This window comes from Nannobrachium achirus, assembly GCF_963921795.1.
Source record: "Nannobrachium achirus genome assembly, chromosome: 2".
Lineage (NCBI taxonomy): Eukaryota > Metazoa > Chordata > Actinopteri > Myctophiformes > Myctophidae > Nannobrachium > Nannobrachium achirus.
Window position 1 is genome coordinate 21650603 of NC_137811.1, and position 17034 is coordinate 21667636.

Genomic DNA, 17034 nt, shown 5'->3' on the forward strand with positions numbered 1-17034 from the left:
TTTAGTCTAGTTTTACTTGACTAAATACCATATATTATTTTGTCAATCTACAGTTGATTTAGTGTACAAAAATGTATTTTGTTGGGCCATGATGGCACCTGGTTTTTACAACGTGTCGCGCTGCAACACGTGACGTTGTAGATCTGCTATTTTCGGTGAGACTTCTGCACACAACCAAACATAAAATGTCTTAGTTCTACATTTAAAAAAAAAAAATGCGTTCTGTCGACGAAATTGTCAATATAGCCTATTTACTTCTTATTTTGTTTTCGGCAGTGGAAAAAGGTAGTCGACTAACATTTTTCGCTGTTTCGTTTTCTTGACGAAATTCACACTCTCATGGCTCAGAATGTTCCCCCTCTCTCTGTCTGTCTGTCTGTCTGTATGTCTGGATCGGAGTAATGTTCCTGTCTGATAAGCCTGTTAATCCTGACTAGACAATAGGGCTCAATTACCCAAGCTTTGGCTCCCCGGAGCTCCCCATTACTGAGACTGTGTCCCAACACTTCCCGCCGTCTCACCAATTACCATGCACAGCTCCCACAGTCCCCACAATTATCACACATCTCCATCACCGCCGGCCTAATGGGATTTATATATCTGGTGTCCTAAATTTTAAAACAACCCTGTGTCCATCCAATGTACGGGATTAGTTTTGATATATAAAAAAATGGAGCCCATGGCTTGTGCACGTCTTTATGCTAATGTCCTGTAGTGTACAGCCATGCTTTGTTTTCGGGCTAGGTTGCCATGGTTACCACCACTGCGTATCATTTCAATGGATGGAATTAACGACTGTGTGTGTGTGTGTGTGTGTGCGTGTGCGTGTGCGTGTGCGTGTGTGTGTACGTGTGTGTGTGTGTGCGTGCGTGTGTGTTATCCGGTAATAGAGCAAAAATCCCACCGTCGGGTGTTTTCGAGGAAACGTCCAAAGCCAACATTCCTATTTTAATGTGGTGATAAATGGACTGGTCTTTGAGACATATTATAGACGGGAGTGCAATGTGGTTTGTTTGGGGCCATGCTTGAAGCCTGAACCCCCAGAGTCATTGGTTAGGGGAAGAAAGACAGGGGAAATATATAAACGGTTAAAGATGAGAGGAATGACGAGAGTGGTCGACACACAGTGAAACAAAGGAAGCAAAAGGAACAGAGAGAGACTGAATTAAAGGGGAGCTGTTACATGTGAGCCGGGGGACGGCATGAGAGGTAATGAGAGGTTAGCCTGAGAGGGCAGCGGAGAAGGGAGATGGACTGAAAAGGAGCCGCATGCAACTTGAGAGACGTCTAGGATTATTGAATACTTTAACTGTTGAAAAATAGCAGATATACAAGCTCACAGCGCGGCACCGAGTGCCGCGCTGCGAGCTTGTAGATCTGCCATTTTTGAAAAAGTCGTGAAAATGTGTGAAAATCTTTGAATATATGTATTTTTAAAGCGAACGTCTGTAGCTCAAATTTTGCTTCTGGGTGGTCCCTGGAACTAAATATTTTGAGATGGTGGTCCGTGGCCAAATACATATCATTTTGGGGGTCCTTCACATGAAAAGGTTTGAGAACTACTGACAAAGTAGTCTCTCAAGAACAGACTAACTGAGCTCCAGTTAAAGTGAAAAGGACCGTTTCTTGGACGATGGCTGGCCAGATTGCTGACATACTGTAGAAACACAGGTTTTTCCAAAAAACCTTAGAAGGATTCAAAAGACACTTATAGAATCGGGTCAAAATTCAAATTTTCACGATTTTTCAAAAATAGCCGATCTACAAGCTCGCAGCGCGGCACTCGGTGCCGCGCTGTGAGCTTGTATATCTGCAATTTTTCAATAGTTAAAGCATAAGATAATGATACACAATACTGTGTACCCGTTCTGAATGGGTTAATTTAAATGTTTCAAAATGTTTAACTGACAGCAGCAGCCAGTTATCATTCTCTTATGCTGTCTGTCCTGACCAGGCCTGTCACAATTACTACAGAATCGTCTAATCGCAATTATTTTGTCATAACTGTCGATAATTGTTTACATGTTGAAAAGAAAATATATATATGTTTTCATATATATGTTCAAACATTTTCTAAAATATAGTGGAAATAGCAGATCTACAAGCTCACAACGCCTCGCATCGTGACAAATTTTTAAGAATAAAGATGTCAAATATGTAATTTCTTTGTATATTTATGTTGTCATATCTGCCATGTGCAACTTCAAAGCCTATTCTCCTTTTGCACAAGTAATAAAAGTTGAAAAAAGTGAAAAGAAATCTAATGGAAATGCTCTGTGGATGAACAGGAAGTAGTGGTAGGGTGTGACTAAAAGGGATCTGGCCCCCTCTATCTTGCAATGCACTACTTTGTGCAAAAGGAGAATAGCCAAATAGAAATGTAATTGTCAACGACAAAAACACAATTAAATCATTAATCACAATTATTTCAGTGACAATTTATCATCATATAAAAAATGTCATAATTGTCATCATTATTGAAAAAGACTCTTAAAACCCTTTGCAAGCCCCAGGGAGACCCTTAAAAAACCCCGAACAGAGGTACTGCCGCTCAATCTTCTATTTATTTATAAACATGTTTTAAAAAAGCAATGCACCAAATGATAACAACACGCTCGGATCGCTCGGTGCAAGCGAGCAAAACGTGTATGAAGCACGTTTTGGGGCCGAGCAACTTACATTGATGCAGCTGTAGGCTGATTTCCTCCGTTCATTTGCGTGGAGCCAGACGGGGTAAACCGTGATAAAAACCGTGCCCGAAAGTACATTACGTGCTCGTTGCACGCACAGCAATCTAAACACATGTAATCCACTCATTGTGAAGCCTTGATTTCGTCTTTCGTCTGATCGAAAAAGACTCGGAGATGCGCTGGCCAAACGGCTCCTCCCAGCATGGAAGGGAACGTAATGGCGCCTATGGATTTCTTCCTGGGCCAGTTGCAGATGATGTCACATGATCGGTTCAGGGTTAACCCCTCACAGGGAGCCTCAGAGAGGCAGAGAAGGACCGTTTTTTTTTTTTTTTAAATTATCATTAATTTCATTTTTACGATAAAAGTACGATAAAAGACGAGCGGCTAATTGAGCTGACCGGACAAGTACGGGCAAGTACGGCCTGCTTGCAAAGTGTTAAAGACTTAATGAGAGTGTGGATTGTACATTCCTCCAAATGTCATAATCATGACAGCTAGTAACTTTGTAGATTTGATTATTATTACATAACACACTAACCACTTCAGCCCTATATACTGTACAGTGTACATTTTGGCCATTTGAGCCCACAATGCATCGCGACACGACACTTATGAGCTAGTTTTACTTTTGGTACTTTAACCCATTTAGACCGGGAACGCAAAATGCGTTTCTACCTTTCAGGCCGGGAACGCAAAATGCTGTTTATCCATTCAGACCGGGAACGCAAAATGCGTTTCCTGTAGTTTTTACCCTCTTCTGGTCTCGTGGCCAATGAAATGCATCAGAAGGCGATGACGTATGCTTCCCTGACTACCGCAAAGCATGCTGGGATTTTTTTTTTTTTGCTTACATAACTTTATTTGTCGGAGAATCCCAGTGCAGCTACTCATAGCGGCGAAATGGAAGACGCATTGAGCGAAGGCAAACCAGGCCCGCTGGAATTGGCGTTGTTATTGTTATGTGATATGTTTGAAAACAACGACGACGATGATGAAGAAGTGTTTCGTGGATTTTATCAGGACTGGATAACTTTTCACGGACGCACTTTGACACGGCTAGTTTCAGAGACCCGACTCTTTGCAGCACAGAGTCAACCCCAAACTCCAGAACAACAGAGGTAATAACACTTATAAAATGATTATGATGATATGGTTCATTCATTCACATACACAGGCGCACACACACACGCGCGCACGCACATATAATAATAATGACAAATGTCGCTCGCCAGATTTACCGTTAAATGGAGCTAAAAACAAGAATTGACACAGTCAATATGCAATCTGGGTACATGCGATGAAGTTTCAATATTGAGCTGGGTGCTCGTAAGAATTGAAATATTCAATATAAAGGCTGGTGGATTGTTGTTTCTTGTCAAAGTGGTGGCCTATGGTGTAAGGCCTATGGTGTAAGGTCTCAAATATTTGCTAATTATGTTTCTATGTGCTACATAGGCTGAGAAATGTATTTTTTATTAGACGTTTTATAAGATTTATTACAATATTTGAGTTTGCAGATTTTTTTTAAAAGAATGATAAAGGTCTGGACCATGACAAGTAATTTCCCATGAAAGCCAAAGGTGTAAGCTATCAAACAGTTTTGAAATTTTGTTTCTAGCTGCTACATAGGCTGAGAAATAAATGTTTTAGTAGACGTTGACACCTCTGTGAAGTTTTCCATAAAATCTCAGGTTTTAGGGGTATTTTTCCAATCGGCCATAGGTTTTTAAGGCTTTTTTCCAGGCGGACTTAGGTCTAAATGGGTTAAGTTCATTTTGACACCAACACTTCTGTACATTTACTTTGGTACTTTTGGTACTTTAAGTACATTTTGACACCAATACTTCTGTACATTTACTCGAGACATTTTTGAATTCCGGACTTGCAGTATTGATACTTTTACCCAAGTAAAACATTTGAGTATGTTTTCCACCACTGATGGATACCATAACCAACTCGTCCTACGTCCGACATACGTCGTACATCCTCTTCTGTGTTCGTTAAAGAAGCCCAGCATTGCTACGAATGGAAATCATTGTAGAACTACAGTATAATACAGTATATCTGTCTATATGGTCCTGACCGGGGGAACAATTACCCCTCAAGGACCTCCTCAACCTGGTCGTTGCAGCTAACAGCGTCCCATGGTCTAATAATCGATCGTCAGAACGTAGAATGCTTGCACTGTACGGCTTTTAAGTGGTGTGGATGAAGGACAGAAACAACTGAATTATGACAGTGAGGGCACTGAGGGGCCAGAAAGGTTACAGACCGCTGACAAAGATTTAGAGAGGAGGAGGGAGAATAATGAACAACACGACTGGTTGAAATTACAGCGGAACGCTTTCTATCAGGTGACCGAGAAATCGCACTGAACGAGAGGGCACTGGGGTGCAGTATGAGACCACACACACACACTCTCTCTCTCTCTCTCTCTCTCTCTCTCTCTCTCTCTCTCTCTCTCTCTCTCTCTCTCTGAAATAGCACAGGCTATCGATGCAAAGCGTTATTGTCGGGTGGAAACCTCGTATGTCCAAAAGCCGTTTGTTTTGTATTCATCATTTTAAAAATGATTTACACTAGTGAAGATAGCCGATCTACAAGCACATAACGCCTCGCGGTGTGAGGCGTTGTGTGCTTGTAGATCTGCTATTTTCACTAGTTTTGTGCCACAGTCTTATGTGATGAGGCAGGGCTTTACTTTACGAAAAAAACGCACACATTTGAAACTTGGAGACAAGATTGCTGCCCGACAGTGGCGAAAGGGTTATTTAGGGTGATCAGTCTGTTTGCCTTTCAATCTGAGATCAAGATGCTTGGATGGAGATGAGGAAGGAGGAGTTTTGGAGATAATATGAGAACAGGAGGCTTGAAAACAAGAGGACAGCGGAGAATGGAAGACATGTTTTGCATTACTCAATATCACGCTATTGTGTGTGTGAGTGAGCACATTATAATCCAGCAGAACAAGGAGAGTAGGGAGGAAGGATCACAGTAGCATTGTGAGGCAAAGCTGGTGTAAAATGAGTGACAATACACACCATGTCACTGTGCTGTCCTCAATGTTATTATGACTCTAGTGGAATATACAAGCTTCTTTGTGTTGCTCTCCTTCGCTCCCCCCCCCCCCCCCCTCTCTCTCTCTTTATCTTTCCCTTTCTCTCCCTCATACTTTCTCTGTCTCTCCTCACCCACTCCTGGAATGCCATGACCCAGTAGTATCCACTTCTTTCGCCCCATTTCTTCCTTCACTATCTGCTTTTTTTCTCCCACCACTTAATAGTTTCACAGTAACAACATGGGAACAACAGCCTTCATTGTCCCTCCCTCCCTTCCCATCTCTGTTTATCTCTATAATTATTTCTATCTCCCTGTCTGTCTCTGTCTGTCTCTCCCTCCTCCTATCCCTTAGGTGTTTCTTCATTTTCATCCTTGTACCTCCTCTTTCGTTCCAGCCTTTCTCTTTTCCTGTTCTTCTCTTTGGTTTCTCTCTTTCTCCCTGTCCTTCTCCATCTCTCTATCTCTCCTTACTGTCTCGTTCTCCCCTCTCTCCCCCCTTCTCTCTCTCTCTCTCTCTCTCGCTCACTGCAGATAACAATGTCACCAGTGTTTGGCTGCTCTGAGGCTGCTGGCAGGAAGCAAAAAGGCCTCTATGGCAGGAATGTCAATTACTTGGAATAACAGGACGGGCTCACTGAGCAAAATGCTGTTATTGTGATGAAAAATTGTTGTGGTATGAAACGGACACGGATAATGACACATTTACACTCCCACTGTGAGTGTGTGTTCACTCACTGAGAATCAGCCACATTAAGTGGGTCAGTGAAGAGCGAGGTAGGGAATGATGGTAGCTGTTGAATCTTTTTATCTTTCCTAAATTGGGTGCATGGAACATACATGACAGTATCATGTCATGCAATTATAGACTTTATGATAAGCTCTATCCTTCCAATAAGGTTTTATTTTAAATCCTTCAGGAAAGGTGCTTCTTAAAGGGGAGCTTTGCTCGGGGCGTCCGGTGGCCTACTGGTCAAGGCGCATACCACATAGGCACCGCCACATAGGCATGGTTGCCGCGGCGTCGCCGGTTCGATTCCCGATCCTGACGACCTTTGCCGCATGTCACTCCCCATCTCTCTCTCCCCATTTCCTGTCAGTCTACTGTATACTATCAATAAAGGCATAAAAGCCAAAAACGTGAATCCTATCGGTCAGTTGCGACATACAGTAACGCTTGAATAAATTGAGGGGCCAGCAACCCTTGTTGCAGCACTCGCAAGAGGGCACCAAGCAAGCTACATACAGTAACGTAATGAGCAATACTCCCAGAGTGTCCCGAGAGGAGAGGAGGAAAAGAGACTCGCTAGGACATATTCAATGGCAACAAGGACGGTGACACAGACGCAGAGAAGGCTCAGACAAACCACCTTGACTCAAAATACACCAGAGTAAGGCCAAGTGTGGACAAGGACGCACGCATGCACACCGCACAGACCTACAGTCTGGTGACCATCTGGTGAACCCTAGGCAGGAAGCAAACCACTTTCATCCTCATCTAGAGATGGGACGATAATCGTTGTTATCGTTTATCGTGATAAAAAAACACTCATGCACTGGGATGCACTGGGATCAATTCACCTTTTATTTGCCGAGCTGCATATCCGGTACCATTTAAACCCTGTATACGGTAATTGGTAAAACGGACCTGGAAATAACTTTCACTCTCTACCAAATCTCTTTGCCAAAAAAATAGCCGATCTACAAGCTCACAATGTGTCGCTTTGTGACCATAGGCTGTGGTTGTGACATGTGAGTCGCGTTGTGACACGTTGTGAGCTTGTAGATCGGCATTTTTTTGGCGAATGTTTGCCCCAGCCAGGATAATGGATGTTGGGGATATTTTGATTATCGCGATAATATCGTAAATAGCAATTTCTTTGGTCACAATAATCATGACATGAAAGATTCATAGTGTCCCATCCCTATCTTAATCATCATCATAGAGACCTCTCAGTGCCTGCAATCCCTCAGGAACACACGCAGCAGAGAGAGCCTCCTGTTGGCTCTGGCACAGGGGATTGGACAATAGCTGGAAGCCTGGAGGAGAGGGGCAGTGAGTTGACCAATCACTGCTGACCCGCCAACTGGAGAGTGTTGTGGTTAAGGGTGGGAACACTCCAAGAAGGTTGGGGACCACCTGATGACCTCTCTTCCAGGCCAGGGGTTTATGAGCCTTTTAATATTATTGTTATTTAAGCAGAAGTGATGAATGGTTGTCGATAGATCTGTGTTTCCCGGCAGCATCTTTGCATAAAGTGTCCCGGCTCTCAACATCTGTCACATGCCATCGCCTCCAGTCTGTCCCCTCCTGTCACTCTCCACTGTGTGTTGAAATACCAAAATCTACTTTCCAAAATGTAATTTTTTTGTTTGTTTTGTGTGTGGTGTGTGTGTGTGCGTGTGCTTGTGCATGTGCGGTCAGTCTGTATATCACTCCGTCTATGATCCATATCTACCTCATCTTCATATATTCTACAACATCTACTGTATCTCGCTCCATTCACCCTGAAATTTCTTCACTCACCTACTCCATTCCTATCATTAACATTCCCACTTTCATATTTCAGTTATCAAATACTAACTCTCTCCAAACAATTATCATCAACAATACTTTAATCACACCCAATAAATCTTCCATTACATGAAAATATTCGTTGTTGTTATGCAATTAACAAATCTATTAATTACATCCATCTCATCCCTTTCTAACCCAATAGACTTCTCAAATCACTGCTCACTCATGCATCACCCCATAACCCAGCTCATGACTTACCACCATCAACCTGCTAACAACCCCTCACTGGAGGACTTACGTAAGCAGTTCCGTACACCGTTGTCACAAATACTAACTATTGTACTGTAACCCAGCGTCACTAAGACTTTCCAACTCGGTGGAAAGCCATGTAATCGTTCTAAAACTAGCTTTTAATAATCCGTTTAGAAAAAAAAAGGATAAAATAAAAAATGGTTGCGTTTTCTTCTTGCTAGGAGAATACAATGTTCAAATAAAAGAATGACACATACACATTTTTCCCTTTTTTTCTTTCTTTTTTTAAATGAAAATTATATTGATTCCAGGCTAATTGTACTACACTGTTCTACTATGTTTTACTTAACATACTGTGCAATAAAGTACGCTTCACTTCCAATGTATGAATGAATGAACCATTGTAAAGCGCTTTGAGCACTTGGAAAAGTGCTATAAAAATGCAATTCATTATTATTATTAAAAGCTGAAAGGAATGATACTGTATCATCATATCTACCTGGGAATTTACTTGACATACCTCTACCTGTACAGTAAAATATACAAAACTCAACATCATGTGAAAAATGTTATGCTACTCCATAATGTCTGTATATGGTGACAGAATGTTCTGAAGAGCAGAAAATAAATGCTCTTTCCGTACGTTTGATTAGATGATAAAAATATAATAGACATAAAAAACTGTCCTGAAACTAGACATCTAAAGTAAGACATGCCCTGTCTCAGTACACGCACTGAAGCCCAGTTCAATCACATGGCTCTGAGTGAAAGTCTTCTCCTTCATAGACTCCTTAAAAAAATCAATGAGGTGATGAACATTCTAATCTAAGCTATGATAGGCTGACTAAAGTGTGATTGAAAAGGCTTTAGTGGATCTTCCTCAAGAGTATACTTCATCAAGTGTTAACTGATTTGACTGTAAGAGACCTGAATACAAAATCAAACTATTCTTTATTTTATTATTTCTTTATTTTACGTTCTGTTTATTGATTTTTGGGGATGTTTTAGTACTCTGAGGTCATACAGTCATGTACTGAGGCAAGTAAACAAGGTATCTAAAGCATGGGTCTTCAACAGGGGGGTCCAGGACCCCTAGGGGGTCCTCAGAGTTACTACAGGGGGTCCTCCAAATCTTTGTATGATAGAAACTTTTTTCTCCTTTTTTATATTAACCACTTGAAGTCCATATATTCTGAGAACTTTAGCCAAAAATAGCAGATCTACAATCTCACAACGCCTCGGCTATTTTCATCAAAGACATTTGGTGTAGAGGGGGAAAAGGCAGACTAAGTACAGAGTGAGATGTCAATGTATTGACGATTCAAGTGATTAAATACGCACTGTATCTGAAAGCACAAATTGACATTAATCCAAAATACACTGATGATTGTGCTGTCAAGCAATGAAACTATAATGGAATCTATGAAAAGGTTGTGGGGGTCCTGCTTCATCTCTCTCTCAACTAAGGGGTCCTTGGCCTGAAAACATTGAAGACCCCTGATCTAAAGTAACATCCAGGATAAGTAAACCATTTATTTCTTTTTGCAGGCATTTCCTCCCTGGGTGCTCAGTTTGCCAAACATCGCACAGGCCTCAAGCATTTAAACTTCTCCAAAACCTCACTATCACCCAAAGGTATCTATGATGTATTAATTATTTTTCTTTATATAGTCTTTATCATTTTTTTAATTAAGATTATTCTTATGGTAGTCGTTGCATTGGCCAGTTGAATCTCATCCAACGTTGCTCTTGGCAGAGAGCCAGCTAATGTCTTTGGGGAGCCACTCTAAACATTGCCCTCTCAGCCAATCAATAAAGAGCTATCATATTCCATGGCGTTGGTTCAGTGAGGGGGCTGAGCGGGCTTACACTGAGATCTGCTGGCTGAGCTGAAGGCACAATTAACCCATAAACCATTTTGGTTTGTTTGCATTTGCAAACCAAACGGTTGCCGTTGTAATAAATTAAAAGAATGGGAGACTGCTGACTTTTTCCCAGTTCAACTGAGGCTGCTGTGGATTGCTGGTGTAAAATACATTCAAGTGTAAATACATTCAAAACATATTGGTAGATTTTGACTGTGTATTTTACATTTTGAACGTTGAACTTTAACATAACGTTGTTTTCGGGTGAAAACCTTGTATGTCCAAACCCGTTCATTTTGCAACCCTAACCCTTTTAACCCTTAAACTAGTGAAAACAGCCGATCTACAAGCACACAACGCCTCGCGGTGCGAGGCGTTGTGTGCTTGTAGATCGGCTGTTTTCACTACTTTTGTGCGACGGCCTTGTATGATGAAGCAGGGCTTTACTTTGCAAAAGAAATTTGAAACTTGGAGATACGAGGTTTCCACCCGACAACGACGATAAAGTGGTTGACTGATGGCACATCACGGCAGTCTGTTTTACTGCCTCCTATCTGTTCCCTCCGTCTGCTTTCTTCATGTTATATTTTTATCTCTCACACACTATCCTTCCCTTCCATCAGTCCTAGTACTACTAAATCCTATCTTATCAGTAGTAGAAAGTCTGAATCAAGGCTTAGCAAAAGGTGAGAGGTCACTGCCTGTCTTGGGGCAGGATGCTGTAACCCTCTGGTAATGACTGTTGTTTGTCAGTGTGGACTTGAACTGTGGATGACCCAAGTACTGACTTAATTAGGTCTGACCACACCACACACACGCACGCACGCATGCACGCACGCACGCACGCACGCACGCACGCACGCACGCACACACACACACACACACACTCATGCATGCACACACAGACACTCATGCACTCCTTGAGTCCTTGATATTATTAGCACAGCCTACAGTATAACGTTCCTCTCAGAATACTGTCACACAAATCAACAGTGATGGAATGCTGGGAGGAGAACAGAATGGAATTGAATCAACATGTAATTAAAGTCTAATCAGTCAAATCCAGTTATGAATATTTTAGCAAAACAAATAACTTAAGCCAATCCCCCAAAAATTAAACGGCAATTTAAAATGTGATGCAATTGTATATTGGTCTGTCATTTTATTTAGACAATTCTCTACTCTGAATCTTTCAAGATGCAGCCAATTTTTAAGCTCCAACATCAGGCGTTTGTCCAGGCTCTGAAGCGTGGCCTACATCTGGCCTACATCTTCTTGGCACAAAGCGCTCAAAGTTTGTTGTACGCCCAGGGTCACATTGGCCAAGCTTTGTGAGACACTTAATAAAATTAACTCATAAATAGCACCGCTCACTTCACACAAGGTGTGATTTATTTTTCATATTTGATATTTTCCTCCTACAGTACATACTGATAATCCCTTATGAAAAACACATGACTCAATACACAAGCATGCCACTGCTCATAAGGAAGTGATCTCACTTCTCAGCAGCATACACTTTCTTTCCAATCTCAAACATTCTTTCCCGTCATCCCTTTCCTTAATATCCTCTGCTGTTTCCTTCTGTATGCTGTCAAAACATAGGGCAAGGGGACACTTGAATTGTACAGATAGCCATCAAGGCCTGACAAAATATATTTTAGTTGACTAAATCAAATGTAGATTTAGGCAGCTAAAATCTTATGATATTTAGTCCACTAAAAGTAGACTAAAACGAAAAAATGTCAGATAAGTATAATCTCAGATGTGATGTAGCCTTTATTGTGTGTGCTCACTGGTACAAAGACTTTGCTGATCACAAAGTATTAACTGGACATTTCCTGGGTGTGCGTGTGTGTGTGTTCTAGGGGTGAACAGCCTTTGCCAGTCCCTCAGTGCCAACCCATCCATCCCCAGCAGCCTGAACCATCTGGACCTCTCAGGGAATGTCCTCCGAGGAGATGACATGCAGGTACACGCGCGCACACGCACGCACGCACGCACGCACGCATGCACACACACTCGCACACACGTGCACATACTGTACATGCACATACAAAGACAGATACAGTATGTTTTAAAGGAATTGTCACTATGGCTCTGGCTCTTGTAATCCAGTGCTAGTACTAAGTGCTAATAGAAGATAATACCAGATTTTTAAAAACATTTGCCCCCCCCATTTTAATATTTACCAGCTTAAGTTTATTCAAATGTTCTACTACAACTCTATTTTCCTGATGGGCATTAAACCTACTTCACCACCAAACCTTGCAATGTTGCCTGGCTCTATCTCACAAAAAATATATATATCTAAAGATCAGATGAAATACATTTCTATTTTTCCTGTAAAGGTTGTATCTGGAAGCCTAGTCCTTTCCCAGTCGCCTCCCTTTTCTGAGGCTGTGACCCTTTTCCTTATGAGGCTGTAAAGAAAAGGAGGGGAACAACAGTCTACCTGACACGATAACCTCCACCATAGTGATATATTTGTAGCTAGGCAGCAAATCATGACACAGAGGTTATTATGGTCTGTCACCCAGTGAAATGGCCTCAGTGCCACTGTGACAGAGTGAGAATGGTATAATTTACTGTCTTTAGAAATAATGATAAAGTAAGTATATTCATGTTTGACTGGATGTCAAGAGGTTCAGAAATGGACTCTTAGGAATCGAGTGCTGCCAGAAGCTGTGTGATGCTAAATCTATTCTGAGGTTTTTCAAAAAATGGTCCAAAGCTCTACCAGTCTACCTGACCTTCAGACAACAGAACGCTTTTGCTAATGTGCAATTAAACATACAACAGCTCAGAAAATTCTGGAGTAATAATCTACCAAATAATGTATTTATTTTGGAATAACAGAGTGTTTCTCTCTTCCAAGAGAGGCCCACAACGTGTGCTTTGATATTTCTGCTTGTTCTATTTGTGCTTTTAGCATTTCTATCACTTCCTGGGTCAGCCCAACAGCCTGGTAACTCTTGACCTCTCCAACACTGACTGTTCATTGGACCAGGTAAGACTTACTTCCTGTCTCCCATGCACTGCAACAAGTTATGTATAATTAATTATCATGTGCATAGGAATCACCCCTAAGCAATTATTATGAACCATTGGATTACTTCAAACATATTTTCCTCGATAAAATTACAGTTATGTCTTTATTATTCAGCATGCGTGACAAAATGTTACCCATTAATGTGTATGTTGAAATAAACGTAATCCATTTAATAAGCCCACTCAAAGCACGTTACAGTTTACTGTTGGTGAAACGGTCTGAATGCATTATGTGATTTATTGACGTGGGGCTTGAGAGCTGAATACAGTTCATTGATTGGTCTGAGATGTAGCCAGCTGTCAGCCTGTCACTGGAGATATTGATCGCCTCATAGATCATGTTCAGTTTCATGAAGCATAAACACGCCTGTTATGTGTGCGTGTACACACACACACACACACACACACACACACACACACACACACACACACACACACACACACACACACACACACACACACACACACACACACACACACAGTAGAATGCACATTTACACTTTCTGTATGTCCCGCTACTGCTGTTTCTCAGCATCTTTCACACACAAATACACACACATTCACATGCACACACTGTTTGTTTTTTCCTCATATACATACTGTAGACTTGAATAACTATTTTCTTGTGCATTCTCTATCGCTCGCACACACACACGCGCGCGCGCGCACGCACGCACGCACGCACACACCACACACCACACACACACACACACACACACACACACACACACACACTGCTACAGATAGTGTTTATACAGACTTAGAGTTATTTTTCTCCCCTCCCCCAGGTATGTTCAGCTCTGCTGCGTGGTTCAGTCCAACACCTCTCGGTTCTCAATGTGTCAAAGAGCATCTTCCCTCACAGGTGAGATTGTGAGAGAATTTCCCCAACGGGCCTTCACCCAGGCTGGTCTGATGTGTAGGGAAACCACTGGGGCTTCACACAGGGTTGTCTGATTCTGAGGGAAACCTCAGAGTTGCAGTGAAGCACAGCCACACAAACACATACAATTATTCTGTATTATTGGCTTGCTTTATGTTAGTTTATGTGATCTTGATACATTTCATGGTGATAATGAGAGACTGATGTAACATTTTGTCACTGTCGGGCAGAAACCTCGTATCTCCCAAGTCTCAAATGTGTAAATTTTTTCGCAAAGTAAATCCCTGCCATACAATGCCGTTGCACAAAAGTAGTGAAAACAGCAGATCTACAAGCACACAACCCCTCGCGGTGCGAGGCGTTGTGGGCTTGTAGATCGGCTGTTTTCACTAGTTTAAATCATATTTAAAATGATAATACAAAACAAGCGGTTTTGGACAAGGTTTCCACCCGACAACGACAATTTAAAATTTGAAAACGGCACTAAGACGAAAAAAGCTAGAATAAATAAAAGCTGTAACTGTTCCCATTTCTCTCCATTCCTACCATCTGTGTGCATGGTTGCCCTGCAGGCTGCCACTGTATGCTAGTAATTGTGTGTCCAGTGAACATATTGCCCCTTAAACACGCACGCACGCACGCACGCACGCACGCACGCACGCACGCACGCACGCACGCACGCACACACACACACACACACACACACACACACACACACACACACACACACACACACACACGGTTCAGTGGTCCCTTAGAGGAGTGGCTCAGAGCCCATGGTGTCCAGCTTGCTTCACGGAACCTTGCTTTACTGACAGAGAAACCCGAAACTCTCTCTCCACACACACACGCACATACGCACGCGAACACACACGTGCGCATACGTATATACACAGACGTCCACATAATTATATTGATATATTCAACACACACATGTACACAAGTCATTTTCCCCCAGAGTTATGGAACATGAATAGTAAAAGAGCTGCTTTTTTATGCAGTCGTTGAGTCATTTACTCTGAGTGGCCTTTTTAGTGTACTTGGCATGCCATTTGGGTACGCATAGAAAATAAGTGAATAAATTAAAGTAAATTGAAGTCCTTCATGCCTCTTTTCATCAGGGGTGATTTAAGAGCAGACATGACTGAGCCTGTAACACAAGAAACATTTGAAACTATAATTTACCTTCTCCACCATCAACCATATTGACGACTGGGAAAGAATTCAGAATTTATGTTTAAAAATACACAATAATCTGTTATGGCAGTTGACAACCAAGTTGTGATAACAGTTACTGAACAATATATCTTTCATGAAAATACTGACAAAAAAATAAATAAAAATAGACCACCTAAGTTTGACGTAATTCCCGTCGTTATTTTTGGGGTTGAAATCCCTATAGGGCAATCATAAGTGGCGTTTCCATAAACTTATTCGAATTAGGGAAGCGTATTATCAGAAATACGCATTAAGACAAAGCGAATTTAGCATGTTTCCATTTGCGGGTGTCATTCGAATTAGCGACATCGCAAGAGTTGATCGGGCTGATTTTTATCAGACCGAACCTGAGCACTGCACCGTCTGCACGTCTGACTGCTGTGACTCGGTCGCTGTCTAGTAGTGGGAAGAAGGTGTTATCATCATCATGGCCCCAAATAACTTTTAAATACAATTGGCGACGAGTCTCTTACGAAATTGGCAAGAGTTCCTCTCAATACATAAAGCTACCGGTTCACCGGGAAAACCGCGGTCGCATCGCTGCAGTTGCACAGTGCAAGTTTTAGCGTCCTCTGGAAGGTCAGGTGGCCGATCTGCAAGCTCTCAACGCGGCGCGGAGACGTGGATGCGAGCTGCGGTGCCTGTGAGCTTGTAGATTGGGCACGTCAGGCACGCAACACCGTGGGATGAGGAAGGGTTCGCTCGCCACCGATGGCTTGAGGTAAAAAGGGAGGAATTTACACATGGTCCGTGTCACTCCGTGTGTAACAAACAACAGGTTTGTTTTGTGGGCTAACGCTATACCATGGACAAAGCGGCAGGGGATGAGGAAATGGACCTAGAACGTCATCATCTATTCGCATGTATTGTCTGACCCGTTTCCATTCACTTAAGCGCATTTAGTTTATTCGATAAAGGCTCAAAATCCTCCTCCTCCAAGCGGATAACTTTTTTTGCGGATAATGAAAGTTTATTCGCATTTTGAAGTGTTTCCATAAAAACATTTTGCGATTAAGCCGTTAATGCGCAAAAAGTGGCTTTATGGAAACGCCACTTTAGATCGCCTCATATAGGCTACCTAAGAACTGTGTTCCAAACATAAACAAATCATCTGGGCATTTCTGTCAGGGTGGTGGCTCTGCATGGTTTATGATATTAATTTATATTTGATCTAGCCAGTTTCTGGAGAAAATGTAATTAATTCTGCAAATTCATTCTGGAAACTACACTTCCGGGACACCCCCGGGTCTGAAATCACTGTCCCTACCAGCCACGTTCATGGGAAATGTAGTCGTTGGGTTTTGTTTGACTCGTTTCCAGCGTTTATTTTGTTACTCTTGTGTTAAATGTGTACATTTTCACTTTCAGTCGATGCTTCATATCGATATGAGTGAAATCGCAGGGGTGGTGTGTTTATTTTTTGGAACTCAGTTCTTATATGAGGTGATCTAAGATTCTCCTATGGGGATTTCAACACAAAACATAACAATGGGAACC

At 42.0% G+C, this 17034-nt stretch overlaps 1 protein-coding gene across 1 annotated transcript in view; it reads left to right on the forward strand.

Annotated features, from left to right (window-relative positions):
* The window catches only part of LOC308297165 (F-actin-uncapping protein LRRC16A-like), a gene marked incomplete at both ends in the record, with an annotated part of 139024 nt that overhangs the window by 63556 nt on the left and 58434 nt on the right, over positions 1-17034 (forward strand). The window contains 6 exons of the mRNA XM_080740581.1: positions 7725-7806; positions 8471-8566; positions 10069-10155; positions 12254-12357; positions 13318-13395; positions 14225-14301. Coding sequence (XP_080596707.1) covers positions 7725-7806; positions 8471-8566; positions 10069-10155; positions 12254-12357; positions 13318-13395; positions 14225-14301 — 524 coding nt within the window. The remainder of the gene's footprint in view (positions 1-7724; positions 7807-8470; positions 8567-10068; positions 10156-12253; positions 12358-13317; positions 13396-14224; positions 14302-17034) is intronic.